Source organism: Monodelphis domestica, chromosome 5 (assembly GCF_027887165.1).
Source record: "Monodelphis domestica isolate mMonDom1 chromosome 5, mMonDom1.pri, whole genome shotgun sequence".
Classification (NCBI taxonomy): Eukaryota; Metazoa; Chordata; class Mammalia; order Didelphimorphia; family Didelphidae; genus Monodelphis; species Monodelphis domestica.
This window is the reverse complement of record NC_077231.1, coordinates 66196150-66221426: the sequence shown is the minus strand read 5'-3', so window position 1 is coordinate 66221426 and position 25277 is coordinate 66196150. Positions and strand designations below refer to the sequence as shown.

Sequence of the window (25277 nt, the reverse complement as noted above, 5' to 3'; positions counted from 1 at the left end):
AACTCAGCACTCATAATTGAACACAATGTTCCTGACAAGGTCTGACAAGGGCAGACACCTAGGATCCTTTCCCTATTCCCAGAAGCTCTGCCTCTTGTCCACGGTCCAGGGTCACATGATTTCCAATGGCTGCAGCATCACGTTGCTGATTCACATTGAAATAACAGTCTATCAAAATCAAGAGATATATATATATATATATATATATATATATATATATTTCAGGAGAATTGAATAACAAACACATCATTTACAGCTTATATTTTGGAGCCTTGATTTTTGTTTGTAACCAAGTCTAAGAATATGTATCTCTTCTTATTAAATTGGGCATTATTATATTCAGCCCAGTGTTCTAGTCTGCTAAGATCTTTTCTGGATCCTGATTCTCTAGACACTGTATTAGCTATTCTTTTTAGCTTCATGCCATCTGCAAAATCTATTGAGCATACCACCTGGGACACATGCAAAATAGCAATAAAAATGTTTAACGACAAGCACAGGTACCTGAGGTACTCCACTGGATACCCTTTGCTATGCTTATACAGAATCATTAACAGCTACTCTTTGAGTCCATCTCTGGATTCATCTAATTAAATTGCTAATCTTTATCTTCTCATCTTATTTTTCTTAAAAAAAAACCCCTTATCTTTCATCTTAGAATCAATACTGTATATTGGTTCCAAAGCAGAAGAGCCATAAGGGCTATGCAGTGAAAATTAACATGCCCAGGGTCACACAGTTAGGAAGTGTCTGAAGCCATATTTGAACCCAGAAACTTTTGTCTCTAGGCCTGACTCTGAATCTACTGAGCCATCTCACTGCCCTCATCTCATCTTCTTCTTAATTCTATTATTGTCTAATCCATATTGGTCCATTATTAACTGCATCACATAACAAAACAGAATTTCTTATTCTACCAAAATATAAATCCAGGAACAGAACAAAGAGAAATCCAACATGAGTGTTGAATGGGTCATGTCTTTTCATTCTACCAAAGACACATTGCTTTGTAGGTTTCTAATTCCCTCTAGAAAATATGGCAACAAACAAAATAAATTTTCACTTCTGGCACTATGATAGATACATATGCACTTGCTTTATGCAGTTTTCATAACGCAGTATACGTATTAACAAGCTGTTAAATTATTTTTCTATCCTCAAACAATTATACATATCTTCAACTGTTGCTTTCTTCTAGTATCTAGCAGAAGACATTGGAACACATTTTAATGTCTGTTGAATGAAGGGACAATAACTGATGCTCAAGTGCTAAAGAACTGTTTAACAAATTTGTTGATAGGACAGATCATCTAGATAACACATTCCTATTAGCAATTTTAGATTGGAGGTAGCATGCCTTTGTGTACAAAATATTGGACATGGAGGGAAGACATGAATTTGAATCTCACCACAGACTCTTACTAGTTGAGGACTAAGTGATAAGTTATTTAGCCTCTTTTATCCTCAATTTTCCATCTGTAAAATGGAGATAACAATAGCACATACTTCATAGGCTTGTTGTGAAAATCACTGAGATCAAATGAAATAAATATATAAATGAACTTCAAAGTTACATAAATTCACTTCAATGTTACATAAATTTTAGCAATTATTACTAGTAGTGAAAGTAGTAGTAATAGAAGTAACAGTAGTAGTGGTAGTTATAGTAGTACTAATATTGGTAGTAATAATAATGGTAGTACTAATAGTAGTGGTGGTGGTGGTGATTTATAAAATACAGAAAATGTGAATTCTAGAAAGAAAAGGAATGTTACTATAGTTTGAGATTCCTGAACTATTTAAAAAACTCATATTAGGATATTTAATGGACTGTCAATAATGTTCATTTTATTCTGGAAAATAGATAGTGTTCATTCACTTGTTTTTGTTTATATGTTTTTCCATTGGAGGACTGTTGGGGATAATTTTTTTTTTTAGTTATACATCTCATTTAGGAATCTCTGTACCACTCTTGGGGCTTGATTAAAATCAGCACAAGGTTCCCTGTAGGACTTTTCCATCTGTTAGGAATCTCACTTTTATTAGGACTCTTTGAAAGTCATCTATTAGGCAGGTTGGCAAACTTAATAAATAAGAATATCTACTTTATGTCTTGCTCAATTCTGATAATCCTCTAATAATCTAAAGCATATCTATGATGAAATCTATAAAAAATATATGACCTTATTGTATGCCTGAGACACCTAGAGAAATGCCATTGATAGTCTTTTCCTTACAAAAACAAACATTTATCTACAATAGACAAACAATAGATATATCATCCATCACATTCTCTATACTTTTCTGCAGATTTCAGACTCATAAAATAAGTATTGATATCAAATATCATTTATAAACTTATCTGTTTACTGATATTTTCCATCAAGAATATGCATGTACATATAGGTCCCATATTACCACAATATTAACAGGTGTTCCCCATTTTTTGGAAGCCAAAAATGTAATATGAAGTAGATAATCAACAAGCAAAGAATGGATGAATAAGTTATAGCAAATGAATATAAAGGAATATCTCTACATTGTAAGAAAGGACAAAAAGAGGGAATTCAGAGAGGCACTGGAAGATATATATATATATATATATATATCATCCTATGTATATGAATGAAGTAAGCTGAACCAAAAAAGAAACATATGCAATGATTTATTCCCTGCTCCTCCTGCCCATCTCTCCTCCCTTCACACTCCTCTATTGTTAAGGGCACTGTCATCTTCCTAGTCCATCAGACCCCCAATCAAAATATAATCCTCACCTCCTCACTCTCCCTCAGCCCCTATGTTCCATTTGTTACCAAATTCTGCCGCTTTTACCTTAGTAACACCTCCCAAATACACTCCCTTCTCCCCTCTGTTCTCACTACCACCCTTCTGCAGTCCCTTATCTCCTCATGCCTGCACTCCCGAAGTAGCTTACTGGTGAGACTCCCTGCCTCAGGGGTCTCTCAAGTCCTGTACATCCTCCACTCAACTGTCAAAGTGGTTTTTCTAAAGAGCAGGTCCAATCATGCCACCCTACTTAGGCAATAAAGTCCACTGGCTCCCTAATATAAAATCCTACATTGGTATTCAAAGCACTTCACAAGCTACTCCTACACTCCCTGTCTTATCTTTCCAGTCTTCTTACCCCTTACATTCTACCTTCATCCCCCAGACCCCCAAGCCCATGCTCTTTGATTGTTTGACCCTGGTGTCCATGTTGTTCCTCAACTAATTCCTCAACATTCCATTTCTTTTTTTTTTTTAACTCTTACCTTCCGTCTTGGAGTCAATACTGCATATTGGCTCCAAGGCAGAAGAGTGGTAAGGGCTAGGCAATGGGGGTCAAGTGACTTGCCCAGGGTCACACAGCTGGGAAGTGTCTGAGGCCAGATTTGAACCTAGGACTTCCTGTCTCTAGGCCTGACTCTCAATCCACTGAGCCACCCAGCTGCCCCTTAAGACATTCCATTTCTTGACTCTAGGCTGTTCCTCACACCTAGAATGTTCTCTCTCCTCATCTCTGCCTCCTGACTTCCCTGGCTTCCTTCAAGTTCCTACTAAAATCTCTTCTAGAGGAATCCCTTTAATTCTAGTACCCACCTTCTATTAATTATTCCTCATTTTAACCTGTCCACAGTTGTTTGTCTGCTGTCTATCCCATTAGACTGGGAGCTCCTGGAGACCTAGATCTATTCTTTGTCTTCTTTGTAACTCCATTTCTTAGCACAGTGCCTGACTCTTAATAAATTCTTACTGGCTGATTGACTAGTAATATAAGTGAAAAGAACAATGCAATGAAGCTGAATACTGTATTTCTATAATAATAATTCATCTTGACCTCAAAAATCAGATAAAATTCTCCTATCTTCTTTCCTTGAAGAGATGAGAGAATATGAATGTGGAATGATGCCGACTATCAGACAGCTCCCATGTCAATTGGTTTTGTTTAGCTTTTTTTCTTCTAAATTACTTTGATGTCAAACAAGGGGGACAATAAAACTTTCAATCCAAACAAAACAGTAATAGTAAGAATAATAGCTAGCTTTTATAGAAGAGAGGGACTTGTTTATCTCATTTTATCCTCTCAGAAACATACAGTTCCCATTTTATAGAAGACAGAACTGAACAAGATGGACCCTTACCTAGGGTCATAGAGCAAGCAAATGTTTGAGGCTGGATTAAAACTTAGGACTTTCTGAATTAATCACCAGCACTCTATCCACTGTGCTTCCTAGCAACGAAGAATGTAGGCATATAAGTTGGTATTCATCCAATTCTTAATCACCTTTTTTAGTAGTAATACTATCCAGATATTACAAAAGTTATAATATTATCTCTAAAATAGTCAGGTACTGATTTGCACTGGACAATTCCCTAGACTAGTGGAGTCACTGATTCTCTCCAACACACACACACACACACACACACACACACATTCTCTACACACACAGGTAGAGATGTATGTATTGTGTATATATGTGTATCTCCTATGACTTTTTCCAATCATTTAGTATTTGCCCCTCTTTTAGATACCTTGAGAATTCCCTTAAAATCTCTTGCATGGATTTCGACATATATTTGGCTTGGCACACTAGCTCTTCCTATCTCTGCATTCATAGTTCTATTTCCATTTATTCCAAAAGCATATCAAGTACTAATGTTGGATTATAAACATAGCAGTCATTGTCACTGGCGAAGAAAATACATGATAGGAATGTTGATAGGTCTTTTCCATTTTTCATCTATCTGTTACCTTCCATCTTTAAGGGATCTTTGAATGAACTGGCATCACTGGATTCTGATGGTAAATCTGGGAGCAGTAAATCGTTGCTATATGGGCACACCAACTGACAGAGGTTTGAAATCAGATTCCGTTTTCTACTTGCCAAAGTTTTAAATTTCTAATGGACATTAAAATATTTCTAGGAGAAATGCTCACAGGACAGATCACCCTAATGTGGTGAAGATTAAGAGAGAATTTTAGACATCTTTATTGTAAAAGAAAGGAAACACATGGTGGACATCTTCAGGCTCTCTTAGTCTGTTTCACATGAAGTGTAGAGCCCAAGTTAACAGATTCTTCTTCAAAGCATTTTTTCTATTTGCCTTTGGTGAACAAATTAATCATATTAGAAAGAGTAGAACTCACTGAAATATTAATCTAATAGCAAAGTTGAAGGAGATGTGCACCTATTTCCCTCATGTTTTAGTTTTCGACTACTTTCTGTAAAGCTCCAGATGTCTGGTGGTCTCACACTGAACTCCTCTGGCAGGTACTCATTTCCATTATATGCCAAAGTACTTTTTAAAGTATTGTTTTATATATATATATATATGTATTTTCATATATATATGTTTTGGGAAATAAAATTTAAATCAATCTTAACAGTTGCTATATAAAATGAAAGTTGAAAGAAGCTTAACAATTGCCTTTCAAGTGCATAATAAATACCATTTGAGAGAAAATATCTTAGAATGAAATAAGAACTTCTTGTATTTTTTAAGGAATATATTCTTTACCAGGATAAAATGAATATTTCTCTTAGAGATTTCTAGAAATATATGTTTGATTTAAAAGGAAAACTAAGTAAAACAAGCAAATTGTAACTTTTATGAAAATTCTTCTCATTTTTATCTTGATAACACTTTAATTCTAACCTATTAAGTGTATATACCAAATTAGTTTAACATTTTTATATCAATTTATTTTTTTAAATTATTAGAAAATAAGATACTAATAATGGCAGTATTTTTTGCTTTTAGGGAGATACTATGAATGTGTTTTAGTTAAAATCTCACTGCAGCAATTACTGAAGAAAAGATAATTTACCTGTTTTGAGAGACAGTTAGAATCTGTAATAAAGGAAGCCAGTAGGAAGAGAACATTTCCAATGTTGAAATACTGTTGTCATCCAAGTATAATTCTCTGAGCAGAACGTGATTCTTCAGAGACGGAAGCTACATTTATATTTAGTTTACAAAGATAATAGATATATTCATTTAGTTAAACTTTAGGTTTTAAGATAAACTAATGACATACCACATTTGCAACTTAATAAAATTTTTTATTAATTAAAAATGCCAGTCTTTGCAACATAAATTGTAAAGTTGACAGTAACAATCTTCATGTAATCTCTTAATTTAAAAAAAGATGACCTAATTCTTAATTATAATTACTTGCTAACTGATTTCTGTCTCATACTTATCAGAAATATGATACTTGAAAAAGGTGTGATTTAATGTTTAACAGTATGAAAAATACATTACTGATTCCATTTGTAAAATAGCAAAAATGCATTGCCTTTTTAAAAAGCAGAGAAGAAATTCATTTTAGTTTAAATTGGGAAATTGATTCTAAATTATGACCACAAAAAGATTAATCAGAGATAAAATTATTCTAAACTATTAAAACAATAAGGCTATATGCTATATATTTACACAAGAAAAAATATATATTTGTCATTAATCTGAAATAATTTACCTCATTTAGGTAATTTCCCTGTAACTTCAAAATCTGAAGTAAGCCACAGTCTGTAATGCCTTCAACTTTAGTAAGATTATTATAAGAGCAATCCAGGTGTATAATAGTTGGAACACTGCAAAGACCTCTGGTACTCATAAGCAGATTGTGATCCACAATTAGTTGCTGAAGAGATTTCAAAGATTCTAATCCACCTGAAAGAAAAGTTGCTAAGATCAGTGATTCTCTATAACATTTCAAATTCATTTTTCAGAATTATTATGCTACTATATCTTCTAATGTTCTCAATTTTAAGTCGGGACTTGTTTTAAATCCTTTTTTAAAAAATAAAAGTTATCAAAATGCAATAGTACTTTGAAATGAATATTTTAAATTTTCTCAAACTTGTAAAGTCAACAAACATTTATTAAATGCTTATTATATGCTGGACACTGGACATTTTAGAATGTGGTACCAACTTAACAATACAAAAATAAATATAATACTTGAACTTTAAATTACCAATAAGACATAGAGTAAATATCTTTATTGGGAGAAGGCAAAGAAATAAAGAAAAGTGCTAAGAGAATTGTAAAACTATTTGTTATGCCATTTTCTGAGTGTTTAGGTTCTTTTTTTAAATTCTTCTTTTAAAAGGTTGTCATATATCCTAACCCTAAACCCTGCCTTGATGAAGAAATATATTTCAACAAAACAATATATTTTATTTTCCATGTCTGACAACATATACCACCTTCTGTACCACAGGAACACTCTAGCTATCTAAACAAGCCTCACTTTTACCAATCTTTTCCTAAGATATAACCACTTTTACTCCTGCTTCACAGTTCCTCATTAGTTATTGTAGTCTACTCACACCCACCATGCTCTTCTACACTGCTTTCTCTCTTACTTTCTTGTAGTCTCATTGTCATAGGACCACCCCAATAACAGGAGCACTCAGAAGCTGGGTCTTTGCTTTCCAAAGATACTTGGAGTCAATAACATTGAGATTTACCCAAATTGAGCCAGCCTGCTCTTCTCATGTCCAACCTTGAACGCAATACCTATCATCTCATCTGCATTAACTATTCCACATGAGCTCGGTAGGATCCATCATCCATCCTATGAAATCTGGGCAACAGCCCTTCTCCATCTACCTCATTTTTCTGTGTGAATGGACAGCCAAACTACTTTGAGTGAATATAGAAATCTTCCAGGAAATTCTTCTCTCTTTTAGGCTTTGATGAAATCAGCACAAGGTCACCCTCAAAACAAGAATAAGAAAGGGACTTCACCACAGACACAGAATGTCTCCTAAATAGGCACTTCACTGGACCCACATACACGCATGTGCACACACACACACACACACACACACACACACACACACAGATATGCTTTGTGGCTCACCTAAGGATTTTTTTCAGGCAGTCACGGAGCAGAGTTATGTCTTCCAAGGAACCTTGAATGATCTTAATGAATCAATGGAAGTCACAGGGTTGTAAAAGAGTCTATAAGGTGTTACTGGGTTCTTCCAAAAAGAATTCTGATCCCATATTCTCTTTCTCATAATTATGTGGTTATATTATATTACTTCTTTCCCATTTGACAGCAAATTGCCTGAGGTTCAAGGTGATGCTATTTTTCATCTTAAGATGATGAGTATATAACACAGTTCCTGATACATAGTAGATATTAATAAATATCACTGATACAGTATTAGGAATTCTTTGATTCCAGAAATAGTAACTAAGGAAAAATGTGAAAGATTTCTCCAGAAGGATTAATCTAATGTTCTAGTGGGCCAATCTACCGGATATCTTAAAGTCATTTCCAACTACATGAAAAATATGCATATGTATGTGTGTATATATTCACAAATGTATGATGTACATGTATATTCAGAAGGTCCAATTATATAATTTTCATTAATTATGGAGATTATTTATAAATCAAATATTTTCATATATTATCTTGACTATATTTCAAATATGGTTTTAGATATTTTTAAAATGTTTAATGTGGTCTAAAGATTAAGATATGCTCTCAAGCTAAACTTAAAGCTTTTAAAATTACTCACCTGAATTTATCCCAAATAACATTAAGGGATTTTACTAAATTTTCTTTAACTTTTCAATTTAGTGTGGAAATGCACATGAGCTATTTTACTAAAAAGATGGCTTGATCATCAATGTGTGAGCAACTTATAAAAGTCATATAGTTTGGAAAAAAACCCAATATAGAAAACTGACATGTTGATTTAATTCTGAAAGAATTTAGAACATTTAAATCTATTTCCAGTCTTTTAAGAACTCTGCTTCTCTCTCGTTTTCACTTTTTTTTCCCCCCTGCCTGTACTTTCTGAAGAATTCTCAGGATCTTAGAACCTGAGGATTGAAGGTACCTTAGATTTCTTGTGGTTCAGTCATCACCTCTCTCCCTCAACAATACTCATAAACTTCTTTTACAATATCCATGGCCAATAGTTATCTAATCTCTGCAGAAACACTTACAGTAACAAGGAATTCAGTATCTCATAAAACTAGACTAATCCATTTTCTGATATTTCTTTGAGTAATAAAAAGTTCTTCCTTTGACCCAGCCAAAATCTTCAACACTTTGAATTTTTTTCTGTACATAATTACTGTTAGATTGGAAACACAAACATTATTAAAGTTTTAGAGGAAGAGAAATGATCATTTAAAAAGGGAAATCTTTCAAAAGTCCATGACCAAACGACATATATACATATACTTATAAATTCATAAAATTGTATATTTTATTTATATAAAATTTATTTTAAAAAATAAAAATTTTAAAATGTTTGTGTAGTTGTAAAGGGTACTAGAAAATGTCTTTGTAGAAGAAACACAAAGTTTAAATCAAATGTCTACTTTACCCTGAAAATTATGAGTTTATTAAATATCTTTAAACTATATAACTCACCTATGACATACTGACTCTAAATAAAAGTTGAATCTTGCTGCAATGATTTTTGATGTTATGTTTTTGAAAGAGAAAGGAAACATATGAATAGAAAGAAGAAAAACAGTCAAATACATAAAAATATTAAAAATAAAATGAAATAAAAATTCACATAAAGTACATCAACTTTAAAGATCTCATCTAAGAATCTAGGCCAATGAACTCCCCTACAACTAAAAATGGCTCTTTTGCTTATACAGTAAATTATCTACTGTGGCTGGGGAATATTCTGACATTAATATTTGGCTTGAAGAGAACTAAATTTTCCTCAATTATGAAGATACTTTGGGATATTTCAGGACCCCATTATAGAGATCACAGGTATCCTGGTTTGTGGAGAATTTTGGTGAGAGAAAAATAAGGAGATACGCATTGACTACCTATGCTTTATCAGGTACAGTGCTAAACACTGTACAAATTTTATCTAAGTTGATCCTCATGATAATCCTGTGAGTTAGGTACTATTATAATCCTCATTTTACTGTCAAGGAAACTGAGGCAGAAAAAGGTTAAGTGATTTACCCAAGCCACACTGCTTAGTTTAAAAGATCTGAAACTGTATTGGAGGTATGTATGTATGTATGAAGAGCTCTGGTGTTTCTCACTCCAGTCCTATTATTCTATCTACTGCACCACCGAGCTGATGGATAGAATGAGAGATGAAAAACATTTTATTCTATAAAGAAACAGTTGCTGAAGTCAAGTCCCTACATTAGCCTTATTACTCAAAAAGGAACTAATATTTGATTTAAGCTAACAAGACAACTAGACCTCCTATAACATGGACATTTAACTCTTCAGTAGACTACACACCATTCAATGTACTTAGCATTATTATTTGTGTTCTATTTGAGACTTTGTTCTCATTTTCATAGTAATTCATATTTAAAAATGTATTTTTTACAAGCCAATGAAACCATAACTACATCACTTTCTGTAGTATCATATCAATCAGTTAACAAAGGATCATTAAGCATCTACCACATCTAATCTCTGCTAGGTACTGAGAATATGGATATTATAAATAAAACATACTTATATTAATATTCTGTTTGTCCTTTAAAAAGAGAAGGATCTTAAAATTACAATCTAATAATAAGGAACAAATTATGGATAAAATTTTTTTGTCATTTCATTTCATGGAAATCTACTGTCTGTTTATAAAAATTTAAGAAAAATTACAGAAGTGAGCAAAAACATTCTGTAGAAAAATTACTTTGAAAGATTTGAGAATCCTGCATATTGCAATTTTTTAAAATTTTAAACTAGATATCAGTTCCAAAGCAAAAGAGCATTAAGGGTAAGGCAGTGAGGGTTAAGTGACTTGTCCAAGGTCATATAGCTAGGAAGTGTCTGAGGCCATGTATGAACCCAAGACCTCCCATCTCCAGGCCTGCCTCTCTGACTACTAAGTCTCCTACCTCCCCCTCACCATGCAATTTTAAGCCATGTTTACAGAGAAACAAAAATTAAGTGTGCTATTCACCTCTTTTCTACTAGATAATGGGCACAAGACAAAGAATGAAATATTAATTTTTGGATAGAGGCAATATGTCATTTGGATTTGCTTGAAAGCATACTTATGTTTTTTCTTCCCTTGTGTTTCTTTTTTTATTTTTTTGTTCAGTTGGAGGAGGGAAGATGGGAAAGAAAGAAATTATTCATTGAAAAAATGTGTAAAAGAAATATCACCATTTCTGCCTTTATAACATTTTTCCTTTACATCACCTTCTATGCACTCATATCACCACAACTCCAGTTCATGCCATCACCACCTCTCCCTTGGACTAGTGCAGTGGTTATCTAACTGGTCTCTCTTCCTCCAGTCTCTCCCCAACCCTGATCTACATTGCTCAGCTGTGAGGATGCCTTTCCTTTATGTTTTTTTACCTATCATTTTAATGATATTTTATTTTCTCCCTGTTATATGTAAAAACAATTTTAACATTAATATTTTAAAGTATTGAACTCCAAATTCTTTTCCTTCTTCTGACTCTCCCCTCACACTTTCCCTGACCTCTCCCCTCCCTGAGACAGTAAGTCATCTGATAGATTTTTACATTTGTAATCATGCAAAATATTTTTCCATATTAGTTTTTTTGTGGAAGAGATCTCAAATGAAAAAAGAAGAAAATGAAATATAATATTTCAGTCTGCATTCAGACTCCGACAGTTCTTTCTTGGAGGGCAGATGGCATTCTTCCCTATGAGTCACTGGGATTGTCTTGGATCACAAGCATTGCTGAGAATAACTAGGTCAATCTCATTTGTAAAAGAACAAATAAACTACTGCTGTGCACACAAAAAAATGATCTTCTAATTCTGCATACTTCACACTTTGTATCAGTTATGTAAGTCTTTCCAGATTTTTCCAAAATCATCTTGCTTGTTATTTGTGATAGCACAATAGTATTCCATCACTATTATATGCCACAACTTGTTCAGTATTCCTTAATTGATCAATGACGCCTCCATTTTCAATTCTATGCTACCACAAAAATAGCTGCTTTATCACAAAAATAGGATCCATGCTTTCTTACTGGATGCTTCCCGAGTCAGCAATGATTTGCCCCCTCACTGCAACCTCTTAGTCTCTCTCTGACTTTCTTTAAGACTCAGCTCAAATTCCACCTCTACATCAATCCTTTCTTGGTTCCCATTGCCCAGTTACTAATGCTTTCATCTGTCAGATTTCCTTTACCTACTCAATATATACCCTATATGTATCTAGCTATTTGTGGTGTGTTCCCCATTATAATATGCACTTCCTGGGAGGAAAAATGTTTAACTTTTGTTTTTGCATTTGCATAATGCTTAATAAATGTTAGCTGACTACACAGGGAAGGAATTGATCCTAGTGACCTGAAGGGTGGGTACAATTGTTCTCTTAATTATTATAGTTTCAACTTTTTTTCTTTTTAACCCATACCTTCTGTCTTAGAATTGATGCTAAGTATCAGTTTCAAGGCAGGAAAGTAGTAAGAGCTAGGCAATTGGGGTTGAGTTGCTCAAGATCACACAGTCATAAAGTGTGTCTAAGGCCAGGATTTGAAACTAGGACCTCCCATCTCTAGGCCTGGCCCTCTATCCACTGAGCCATCTGGCTGACCCTTAAACTTCTTAGCCACCTTAGTTCTATTCTTTCTTGTAAGAAGAGCAAAGATTTCTTCTTGGCAGGAAAAAAAAATGAAACAAAACAAGTGCTGAACTTGGACTTTGCTCTGTTTTCTATTATTGTTCCATCTTCCTGAAGCAGTATTCTAATGTCTCTTTTCAGTCCATCTCTTTGACCTACAATTTAAACAAGGAAAATATCTTTTGATTTTAGCATTCCTAGTCAATATTTGGTCTTTCTAAACTTTACTCTGATGAGGCAGTCAGTAGAGCATAGACTTCAATTCAGGGGTACCTGGGTTCAAATCCTGCTTTGAATGTTTAGTATTTGAGATGCTGAGAAAGTTAATTCTTCAGTTTCATCATCTTCAAATAGGGAGGATCATGTTGATTGACTTTTAAGATCCCCACATCCCTAATTGTAGAACCTATGATGGCAATTCCTCAGGGAAAGCATCAGAGTTTTTGTATTTATCTCATTATCTGTTTGTCTCTATCTTCAGTACATCCTTTGAGACAGAGCATATGTTAGACACTATGTGCCAGGCACATAATAAATTGAGTTAAACTATAAGTCGAGTACTGCAATATCAATGCTTTCAAATTGTGGTGTGGAGAACTCTGAAGAGTCCCTTAGATAGCGAGGAGATCAAATAAGTCAATCCTTAACTCTCATTGAACTCTGTTCAATGGAAAGACAAATACTGAAGCTGAAGCTGAAATACTGTGTCCACATAATGAGAAGGACAGAACTAACTGCAACAGAGTCTGATGCTGAGGAAGACTGAAGGCGACAGGAAAAGGGGTGGCAGAGGATGTGATGGATTCAATGAAAAGCAAGACATGATCAAACAACAACAAGGTGCCAGGCATGGACCTAAGTACCAGAGATACAAATAAAAGCAAGTTGTAAAGTCCTATATTTAAGGAAATTAAATTCTATTGGGGGAGAAAAACCCATGAAGAGAATCTGGAAAGGGAGCAAACTGAGAGCCAGACCCTGAGGACAGGAGATCCTGGGTTCAAATTTGACCTCAGACACTTCCCACCTATAGGACTGAGCAAATCACTTAACCCCTGTTGCCTATCCCTTATTGCTTTTCTGCCTTGGAACCAATACACTCTAAGGTGAAAGGGGAGGGTTTAAAAAAAGAAAAAGAAAGGAGTGGGTAGAGGAGGTTACATGCCTTAAGGAGAGCTGAAAAAGTCCAGAAAGTATTATGAAAGCCTAGAACTGAGCAAGAAACAAAGCCTTTTCTTTGGAAAATTTAGGTTGAACAATGAGTTCTATGTGCATAGATAACAGGTTCATCACAGTTGAATCTGTTTCCAATCTAATTATTAAACAATTATGAATTAAGCATTATTGTGTACATGCCAGGTACATGAGTGTGTTCTGCCAGGTGCGGAGGAACATAGACCAGACAAGAACAAAGTTTCCTGCCCTCAAGAGATCTTTGTTCTTCTGGAGTGACCCCATATGATAACAATAGTATATTTATTATAGGAGGATGTAAAAGAGAAGGAAGATTTTTGAAGGAAGGAAAATACACTAACAACTGGAGGGATTGGGAGAGTCTTCACATAGAAGGTAACACCTGAACTGAGCTTTGACAGGAGTTTAAGATTATGAGGTGAAAATGAAGAGAGAATACATTTGGGGTCTAGAGACAGCCAGTACAAAGGATCATGGGTGGGACATCATATCAACTTTGGAGAACAGTAGGTACAACAGTTTGCCTACAATGTAAAGGTCATGAAGAGTTGGTTGTATGCCAGGAAGATCCTTTTCCTTCTTTTCTCCCCCCCCCTCCTCCTTTCTTCTCCACTTCGTCCATCTTCTCTGCCTTCCCTTCCTTCTCATCTTTCTTCTCCTCTTTCTCCCCCTCCTTTTGATTTAGGGTTATTTTGTTCCATATCTTTTTATTTCCAGAAACCACATAGGAGCCCTCAAAAGCAAATAACACTTAGTCCCAAGGAGATTCTTGCTTAACTTAAATTGCACAAATAGTCAAACTCATTGTAAACTTATCTTAAAAGAAACCCAAATATTCAAATCAAGAAAACATCTAATGCCCAGTGGACTTACGCGTCGGCTATGGGGGGTGGGGAGGAGGAAAAGAAAATGATCTATGTCTTTAACGAATAATGCTTGGAAATGATCAAATAAAATATATTTTTAAAAAAAGAAACCCAAATAAATGTAAAACTACTGAAAAGAAAAACATATTCTGATAACAATTAAATCACTGTGATTTTTAAAAAATGTTTAAAAAAATTTTTTAAGTGGCAAAAAAGTTTTAGTATGTTACTTTAAGGAATTGAGCATTTTTTTTTCCTCCTGGGTGTTCCAATATTAGTAAAACCCAACTCTAAATAGTAAATGCTCTTTGAAAATCACTGAGGTTAAAAAATTAGGTAAACTTTTAGCCTATATATAGATTATACTGTTTTTTTAACCTTCTCAGGATGGTCCTCAAACAAGAGATATTGAGTCTGTCCCTAAGACTGTATCCTGGAGCAACTAGGTGGCTCAGTGGATAGCGAGCCATGCTGGAAGTCAGGAATTCTTGGGTTTAAAACTGGCCTCAGATACTTCCTAGCTGTGGGCTCTGGGAAAGTCACTTAACCCCAGTTGCTTATACCTAAATGCTTTTCTGTTTTGGAACTGATTCCAAGACAGAAGGTAAATGTTATTTAAAAAAAAAAAAACGACTATAGGAAGCTTTTCTAGCTTAGCGGGCCCTAGCATATTATGAGAGTTGGCTAGGAGGAGCCAGTTACCACGATAATTCATCAGAGGGCTTTAACAGATTCCAAATATCAGCTGTCATTATATTGAGATTCTGGTGGTGACTTGCTGAGTGAAGTCCTCTCCATCCTAAGAGAGTTCAATAAAGGTGCCGTTCTCACAATTTTCCACTTATTGACATATTCTCCAAGTGATCTTTATTTTAGAATAAAATTTAAGACCCGACTTTTTCTGGCCTTCCGGTTTGTGAAGCGGGAAGACTTGGAGTCAGGACATGTTTGATTTCTGGTTCTAGCTCTGCCTCTTATACAGCCTTTGAGCACGAACCCTTGCCACAGTCCAGTTTCTCCATCTGATCCAGCTATAAAGGGCTATGGCTTTCTGTGGCTGGTGAGATAATATCTACCCTCAGCCAAACTTTGCTCTTCAAATTTTCAAAGCACTTTGTTTAAATCTCCATGTATTTATCCCATTCTGTTTTATATTGAGGGAGCGAAAGAGCTGGCCTTGAAGGAAGAAGAGGATTTCCAAAGTTGGAGGTGTAGCGGGAGTGAATTCCAGCCGCAGTGACAGCTTGCATGAATGTACGGGGGAAGGAGAAAGCAGGATAAGATCAAGTAACAGGGAGTAGCACTGTTTGGTTGGAATGTAGATCACGGGAGGCTAGAAAGATTGAAGACAGATTGCGAGAGGCTTTTAATGACAAGCACAAGAGTCTCCAGTTTATCCTCCAGGCAACAGAGAGCCACTGAAGATTTTTGAGCAGAGGAGTGACATGGCCAGATTTGTATATTATGAAAATTATTTTAGCTACGAACATATATGGAAGAAACTAGAGACAGCTATCATTTAGGAGACTATTTCAATAGTCATTGTAAGAAGGAACAAGAACTGCAACTGCAGTACAAAGAGAGTGAGCGGAGAGTAGGGGCTGATGAGGTCAGAATCATAAGGACTGTAGGCTTTGGAACTACAGCTTGGATATAGGGATGAAGAAGGGGAAAGTTTGCTCAAAAAGGATTCCAACATTTCAACCCTAGTGTATGTACTTTGAAGGCAGGTGATGTGTGTCATTTCATCTTTATATCACTAGTACAGAGCACATTGTCTTACATTTGGTAATCATTTAATAATTCCTTGTTGAATCAAATTGAATATAAGGTTCCTTCTTAGCTCTAAAATTCTCCAAGTATATCCTCGCTAAGTTATCTGTAAAAAAATAAAAAGCAAAATGATGCCATCTAGTGGACATCTAATCACTTCCTTCACCTCTGAAAAGGAAAAAAGGAAAAAAAAAACAAAAACTGGTGATTTTTCAAAAACTTGTTTCTCTCCCTGGACACTTGCAGAACAATTCAAGCTGTACTGGTTTATAAGGAAAAATGTATAGAGAAGAATGGTTGAAACCAATCATTTCACATCATCAAAAGCGGGATTTTTGAGGAATGTTTCCCTATATAATTACAATAACTCACCTAATTTAGGAGAAAAGATTTGAAATGCTAAGCTACCACCATAATCGTTATGAAAAGAAGCTTAAAACGTTTTGGCAAAGAAATCAGGGCTGCATCTTCAACATTGATTGAAAGTAAATGAACAATTTAAGATATTCTCTAAATATATAACATTGAAAAAATCTCAGATCAACTTGTTAGATCAGAAGTGACATTTACTTGCAGATTAAATTTTTCCTAAAACAGTTTTCACACGTGAATATGAATCCAGAGCATACTGTCATAATTAATACTAATTAAAATATCATTTACTAATATATTACAAAAATGAAGGCAAATATTTTCATACAACACAAGGAAATTAGAAAATGTTTCTTCTATATTAAATGTTCCACAAAACAAGAGGTAATTATGATTCTAAAGATTTTATAATAGTTGATTTTTCCATCTTTTCTCTTTCACATCAGGAACACTTTGAAATGTTTTATGTAAATACCTCTCTTTAATGACTAAATATGTGTACCTTTTAGGGAAAACTAATACACATCAGTAATTGCACTTAGTGTTGCTGTTAGAGATGAAAACTGTTATAAAATATAAAACTACAAGTATTCCTTCCACATTGTGGGGATTAGTGACACAGCACCCCCACAAACTGGAAAATCCACATAAAATTTTTTCATCCTCCCTTCATACCAGAAAAGAAGACTGATTTTTTCTTTTATGAGCTGTTTCAAGTATAAGAAATTAGGTACACTTATAGTATTAAAAGATAAAATATGCTGACAATACTAAGCATATATTTTTATGCCCTTCTGAGTTTCTAAACTTTTTCTGTGTTGCCTACTGGCCTTCACATGTTGTCTGCAGCTTCCACAAAACTCCCTCCAAATTCCTATTTAATTTCTTATGCCAACCCACGATATATAGAAACCGCTTTGAGGAAAGTGACATTGTAGAAGGGATATCTATATAAATCATGCATGTTTTATGTTTCCAATTTTTAAAATTGAATTAAAACCCACTAAATTTATCTTAGAGTAGTATTTGAATGGTATTTTTGATACTTTTCAAAAGTTGACTTTTTTGACAATTGCAAGTCAATTTTATGTTTTATTAAGTTTTACAAAGTTCTCTCATTGCAAGCGGAATGCCTTTATATTAATAGTAAAAGTCTCCTCAGCCATTCATTATCACTTCAGTTCAAGCAAAATCAACAATGGGAATTTACCTAAAAGTTGTCTGAGAATTGCTGAGTATGTTTAGTGTTGTGAGGTAATTATTAATTTCATAGAAACAACTACAACCCACATTTGAAAACTGAATACAGAGCCCAGAGTATTTACTTTTCTCCCTTCCAAATTTATTTCAGTTCTCATAGAAATATTACAGGATAGGAGAAGTAAATTTTTCACTTATAAAGACAAGTATATCTTTGTGTATTGCCATAAGATTTTTTTTTTGCTTTCAATATATCACTGAAAGTCAAAGCCAGTGCCATTCCCTGGGCTTAGCCAGACTCTCTGAAAACTGGTCCTGAAGATGAAGGAGCAGAGACCCCAGTACACTCTAGTCTTCCTGCCCATCCAATTTCTCTTGCTAACTTCTCACACTCAATAAATACAGTGTTTTCATTGTAAACAACAGAAAGCATAGGGGGCCTTTTACCTTATGTGCTCTGCACTACACACAGATACCTCAGGTACATCAATTAATATCATGGCATATTTCACATCAATCTTGCATATGGGCTACACCCCAGGAAATCCACCCACTATGAAAAAATTCCATACACTCTTACTGGCAAGGAAAACTGGATTAATGGAAGTTTAAGCATTTCTCCTTACAAACAGTCTCTTTTCTTAGTTGCCTTTAGGTTACTGGCATGATTTCTCCAAGTGAATGCCAATAACATTAACATACATTATCAATGCAGTGCTCTCTCCAAGGGAGGGGGAAAAAAAGATTTATTTCATATGTATTTTAAACTCAAAGTTTTAAATCAACAATTTTATATTCAAGTATCAGCATGTAAATGTTAAAAGCTCATGGGTGGCCCTACTGCTGGCAGCAAACAATTTTAAAAGGCTGAATTTGAAAACACTGTGTATGCACATATATATATATATGTGTGTGTGTGTGTGTATATGTATGTATGTGTGTGTATGTATAATAAACATTATATTTTCACAAAGCTGAATGTAGAAAAACATCTTTATATATACATATGTAAACAAACACACGTGTATATGAACATCTATATATCCATATCCATATCTACAGATATACTTATATACATACATAGATAAGATCATAGATTTAAAGCTGAAAGAGACCTAAGAGACTATCAAGTCTACCTCCTGAATTTACAGAAGAAACTGGAACAAAGGAGGTAACTTTGCAGAAATGAATGAATCAGTGTGATTACAGCAGAGAAGAATTTAGAATTAGCAAGAAAATATTCAGCTTGGGATTAGATATATTTATTCCCCTTCAAACTAGTGAAATGTAAAAAAAAATATTTAAAATTGTAAAACTTCCAAAAAGATGTTAATACTCATCATCATCAAAGTCCTCTAATGTACTTTAAAAAGCAGATGAATTTTGTAGTAGGTACTATATTTACCACCTCCTCCTTGAATCCCTTGGGAATCATCCAGAGAACATCTGCTTCAAGTTCAAATAAATCCTACATTAAAAGTTCCTCATATCATAAGCACATGAAAAAGTGTTCTAAATCTCTTATAATCAGAGAAATATAAATCAAAACCACTCTGAGGTATCACCTCACCCCTAGCAGATTGGCTAACATGTCAGCAAAGGAAAGTAATGAATGCTATAGGGGATGGTGGCAAAACTGGCCCACTAATACATTGCTGGTGATGTTGTGAATTGATCCAACCATTCTGGAGGGTAAAATAGAAAAGATGATCTGTGGAAACTATTACTTGTTGGAATGACTGAATGCTCTGGCTTATGACCATGACTAGAGAACAGCTGCTGGTATGGGGATACACCTGATAGTACTTACTTACAATGGAGGTAGAGTTACTACAGAGATAGAGAGATATGGAGCCACAGGGGATACTGCTAAAGGGGAATACTCTGGGGTTTGCCTACTGATCCCTACTGATGACTAGTAGATCAATATATTTCCTAAGCTCCTCCTCCCTTCACTCCCTCCCTTCTCCAACCCTCTCCCTCCCAGTTTCTTCTTGAAGCCTTGGGCTTCACCACCCCCCCTCCAAGTGGATTATTATATTTATGAAGAAAAACTTCCTTTCTTTTCTCAGGAAAGGGGTTTATTGGGATAACAATAGGATGGGAAACTGAGGGAAGAGGGATGAGGGTTTCCCTAAACTATAAGGAGAATTTAGGAGGGTTATGGAAATAATCAGTCTTGTCACAAACTGTGACAGAGAAACAGTTAGAGAGATGGATGGAGGACAACTGTTTAAAATCTTTTTTCTTTTTCACAAAGCCACCAAGAAAAGTCTCTTTTTCAGCTTGGCTTTCCTCCAACTCTTGGTCAGTCAAATCTCAGAGAGCGCAGAGGTTTCCCCTTGATCAGAAAGCCCAAAGCCAAGCCAGCCCTACAAGCATCCTTCACTCATGGACAAAAGCTAACTGGGATCAGTTCTCAGCTTCTTCCCCTTCATTCAGGCTCAACTCTTAGAGAGAAACAAAACCAAAGTTCCAGTTTCTCCCCTGGTCAGCTTCAACTCCCAAAACCAGAGTCAGCATCCAAAATTCAAGTTCCTGCTTTTTCTCCTCTGTGGCCAGACCTTCAACTGCCTCTCCTGGAAACATTCTGTTTGGAACCTTCCTCTTGATTGACAGGCAGGTTCCCAGCCTTGGTTCTTGCATCTTGGCTTGTCTCAAAAAACCTCTCTCTTCAAGTCTCTACCACAAGGACAATTTGGAACTATGCCCAAAGGGTGCTAAAAGACTGTCTTGTCCTTTGATCCAGCCATAGTACTGCTGGGTTTGTGCCCCAAAGAGGTAATAATGAAAAACACCTGTACGAAAATATTCATAGCTACACTCTTTGTGGTGGCAAAAAATTGGAAAATGAGGGAATGCCCTCCAATTGGGGAATGGCTGAAAAAATTGTGGTATTTGTTGGTGATGGAATACTATTATACTCAAAGGAATAATCAACTGGAGGAATTCCATGGGAACTGGAACAACCTCCAAGAAGTGATGCAGAGTGAAAGGAGCAGAACCAGGACAACCTTGTTCACAAAGACTGATACACTGTGGTACAATCAAATGTAATGGACTTCTCTACTAGCAGCAATGCAATGATCCAGAACTATTCTGAGGGATTTATGAGAAAGAACACTACCCACATCTAGAGAAAAAACTGTGGGAGCAGAAACAGAAGAAAAACAACTGCTTGATCACATGGGTCAATGGGGATATGATCAGGGATGTAGACTCTAAATGATCACCTTGGTGTAAATATTAAAAATATGGAAATAGGTCTTGATCAATGACACATGTAAAATTGGTTTTGCTTGTTGGCTACGGGAAGGGATGGGAAGAAGAGAGGGAAAGAACATGATTCATGTAACTATGGGAAAATATTCTAAATTAATTAAATAAATAATTAAATTAAAAAAATTTTTTTTAAAGTTCCTCATATGGGTGCTATTCAGTTCTAGTCATCCTTGCCTTTCATCACCAGGGATTCACATTGACTGAGGGGACTCCCAGGAGCTATCTCATAATATATACCAATAAATAACAGGAATGACCTACCTACATAGTATTAGATCAGAGCAGCTATCTTTCGATTTCCAACATTCCTAGTATGCCTGAAGGGTTGTTGGTATCAATTTGAGGTCTTAAAATAAAGAGTGCCTATATTTGGCCCAAACTAATAGGATTTCTTGGCTTTCTACCATGTTCTTCACCCTGAAATACATTGTCATGCATTAACTAATGATTTGCTATATTGTTATAGTGATCCTTGTTAGAATTAAAATGTTATACTACCCCAACATCTACTTTTGACTATTTAAAAAATGCCATCGTAGCTCTCTGTGTGGTAGCATAAATAGCTAATTTGGCTACCACAGTATAATATAAAATCAAGCCCCACTCTATTCTAATGGTACAAGTATTCTTGGGAAGTTTATATATTTTCCTGTACTCTTCAGCTCTGCTCCAAATGCAACGGCTCTGCTGCTAGAGTTATTTTAAAATAAAACAAACAATATGTAAATATGATTTTACATATATAAATTAAATTTCCTCACCAATTCTAGTGATCTTGTTATATGAAACTTCAATATTTCGAAGATTACTACAGCCATCCAATCCATGAAAAGAAGTTATTTCATTGTCATTCAGAAGAAGGATGCAGAGATTTTCTAAATTCTCACAATTTATAACCTGAATCTGATTTTCCTGAAATAAATATATAGTTATATTTTAATGTGATGTTAACAAAAAAATACATGTTTCATTTGATGCACCTCAAAATGTTAGCACAAACTCTTTTTCAAATTGTTAAACAATAAATGGGATGACAAGATGTAGGCTTCCAACTGAATACTGAAATCTATTATTCAACTTTCAATCCTAAATTTGACAAAATAAAAAGTATTATCACAAAGGAACAACAAATTATCTATTATTATTAATATATCACGAAATGTATAAAGAACAACTAGGGTAGGGAACAGAATATATTGATTCTAGACCTGGCACTAACACATTAATTTTTTTCTTCTTAAGGAAATTACCTCTTGTAGGTAATACCTCTTTTCTTTCTCTGTTAAGTATGACTAAAACTATTAAAAAAGTAATTATCATTTCAAGGTCAGACTGCCTATTATTTTATGGATAAGTGTCTGAACTCTGAGCAGTGGTGAGGAAAGAGAAAGTGAAGAAGTGAGAAATAGCTGGAAAATGGATTTCTTCATAAGATTTTCTCACAGAAAACACAAGGGCAAATTGTAAGAAGTTGACAAGGATCCATTAAATGCAGACCAAGTGATAATGAACAAGTAAAGTCACATTAAGAAAAGAAGACAAGGTAGGATGAACCCCTCTTAATAAAGGTTGGAGAGCCTAACCCTGATACCATTCCCCCTTAAAGTGAATAGGTAAAACACAGAGGTAAATGACAAAATAACTGGAAGGATTAGCCATAAAAGCCAAGAGATAGCTACGAACCTCGTTTCAAACATGTATTTAAGGGGAAACATGTAGGAGATAATTTCAAAATTGATTTTGAATTCTAGAATTTGTGCAATATGCAAGACCAACTACAGAGCTTGAAACAAGGGGAATTTAACTTCATTGCTATTGCCAAGCCTTGATGAGCTAGTCTAATTCATGACTAGTATTTGATTATGAAAGTATGTACCTTCATTAAAAAGAATGTCTTAGATATGATACAAGAATTTGTGCTTATATTATAGATATACTTTAAAGATGAAACTTACAAACCAAAGAATAGAGATTTGGATTAGAATAATGGTAGAAGAGACAGAAGTGTTGGCATGGCAGCAGCACAACAGAGACCACTAAGCCAAAGGGAGGAAATAAATGCATGAGTTCAGGAAATATCATTCCAGTAGTGGCAGAGAGGCATCATAGTGTCTTGTTTTTGTTCAGTCGTTTCAGTTGTGCCCAACTCTTCATGATTCCATTCAGAGTTTTCTTGGTAAAGATTTTGGAGTGAGTTGTTATTTCTTTTGCCAATTCATTTTATAGTGGAAGAATCTAAGGCAAACAGGGCTAGGTGACTTGCCCAGGATCACATGACTATTAAGTGTCTGACATTTTTTAATTCAAGTCTTCATGACTCCAGGTCTGGTGTTCTATCTACTGTGCTCCCCAACTGTTCCCATCATGGTGTAGGGATGAAGCATGTCAGCTACCTACATGAAAGCTGCAATTTCACTACAAAAATTAGAGTTGACAAATTTCTGATGTGATTCAATTATCATTTTGAAACGATAATTCAAAAGGTAGAGAAAGTGAGGAGGAAAACTGCTACTCTAAACATGACCTAAATGACAAACTATAAAAGATACAGAGAATACTGGAAGTAGGTGACCAGTACAACTTACACTTAGTAACATCAAAAGGAAGATGTGGCATAATCTAGTATAATCTAGATATTGAAAGCTAAAATTTCAGAGTTCAAGTAAAGAACCAATAGGATATCATAAAATTCACTGATGGAAACTGACCCCAAAAGGTTGGAGTAGTCTCAAAATCTAAATTCTTATATTACAAGAAAAAATTATTTTGATGAGATATGGAAGAAACTACTCTTTAAAAAAAGCAATAGGGATACATTGTGAATACAATAATCAACTGAGATTTCAAAAAGAAATGCGTGGAAGATAAAAACAAAAGTGCCATAAGAATGGTCTCAGAAATGATAATGTTCAGAACAAACTGAGACTGATGATGAATACAAAACAAAAATAAAAGGGGTTCTGAAAAGTATGATTCTGATTGAATATGAAAAAAACAATAACAAAGTCAAAAGATAAGAACTACTTAACTACTTGAGGACCTCATGAATAAAATTATAATTATTCAAGAGACCACTTTAACATTCAACAATAATTTAAAAAATAAGAAAAATTCATATTGTCCAGAGAACAAGTCAACAAACTGTGGACTTTGGACCAATCTAAATAAGGTTTTGCATGGTATCTGAGCTAAGAATAGCTTTTGTGAAGGATCTCTAGGTATATTGATAAAAATCACAAATGAGAAGATATCTATGAGTTGTAATCTGTACCAATTGAAGGAGATCACCAATTTAATGAAGTCTTTCCGCCAAAAATTACCTCAGAACTAGAAAGGATAGAACAGGAATGGTTAGTAGGAAACTGAAAATCAAGATAAGTAAAATGACATCAAAGAAACTATCACATGTCTTCAATAAATTCAAACCATTGAGTATAGATTACTTTATCTTTAAAAACAGATTGTTAGGCTAATTTCATTTTCTTTTATGACAGATTGTTAGGCTGGTATAGTAATGAAATAGCTAATGCTTGTGACTGCTGAAATGATGTCAATGACTATTGAAAACCAGAGAAGAATAAAAGGGGACACATGCCTGAAGAGGGGGAGGTTCAAAAAGGTAGAATGCAAAATTTAAAAATTCTAGAATACATTATGAAAAGGATGATCTCTAAGAGATTGCATAAGTACATCAAAACAAAGTAAGGGCTAACTAAGCTTATACCTTCAACAGTCTTACTACATTAATGTAATGTTGCTTGGATTTTATTGCAAGATATTTAAGAAATATCCTTGGGGACAAAATAAAGAGATATGAGCAGGACAATGGAAGTTAAATGTATTCAGAACTAATGGAGTTGAACAACTAGATATAAAAGTTGCCATTAATGAATTGAGATATTAACCCGAAGGAAGGTCTCTAAAGAAATTTTGGCTTTGGCTATATATTTTGAATAGTTTTATCAAGTACTCAATGAAATGTCAGTTACATAACTATTAAATCTAT

The 25277-nt window shown here is 34.6% G+C and overlaps 1 protein-coding gene across 10 annotated transcripts in view; it reads right to left on the bottom strand.

Annotated features, from left to right (window-relative positions):
* LRRIQ1 (leucine rich repeats and IQ motif containing 1) overlaps positions 1-25277 on the bottom strand; it is a 295150-nt gene that overhangs the window by 223512 nt on the left and 46361 nt on the right. For all 10 annotated transcript variants that reach the window (XM_056798583.1, XM_056798581.1, XM_056798584.1 and 7 more), the window contains 3 exons: positions 22033-22183; positions 6482-6675; positions 5831-5958 (listed from right to left, as the gene is read on the bottom strand). In XM_056798583.1, coding sequence (XP_056654561.1) covers positions 5831-5958; positions 6482-6675; positions 22033-22183 — 473 coding nt within the window. The remainder of the gene's footprint in view (positions 1-5830; positions 5959-6481; positions 6676-22032; positions 22184-25277) is intronic.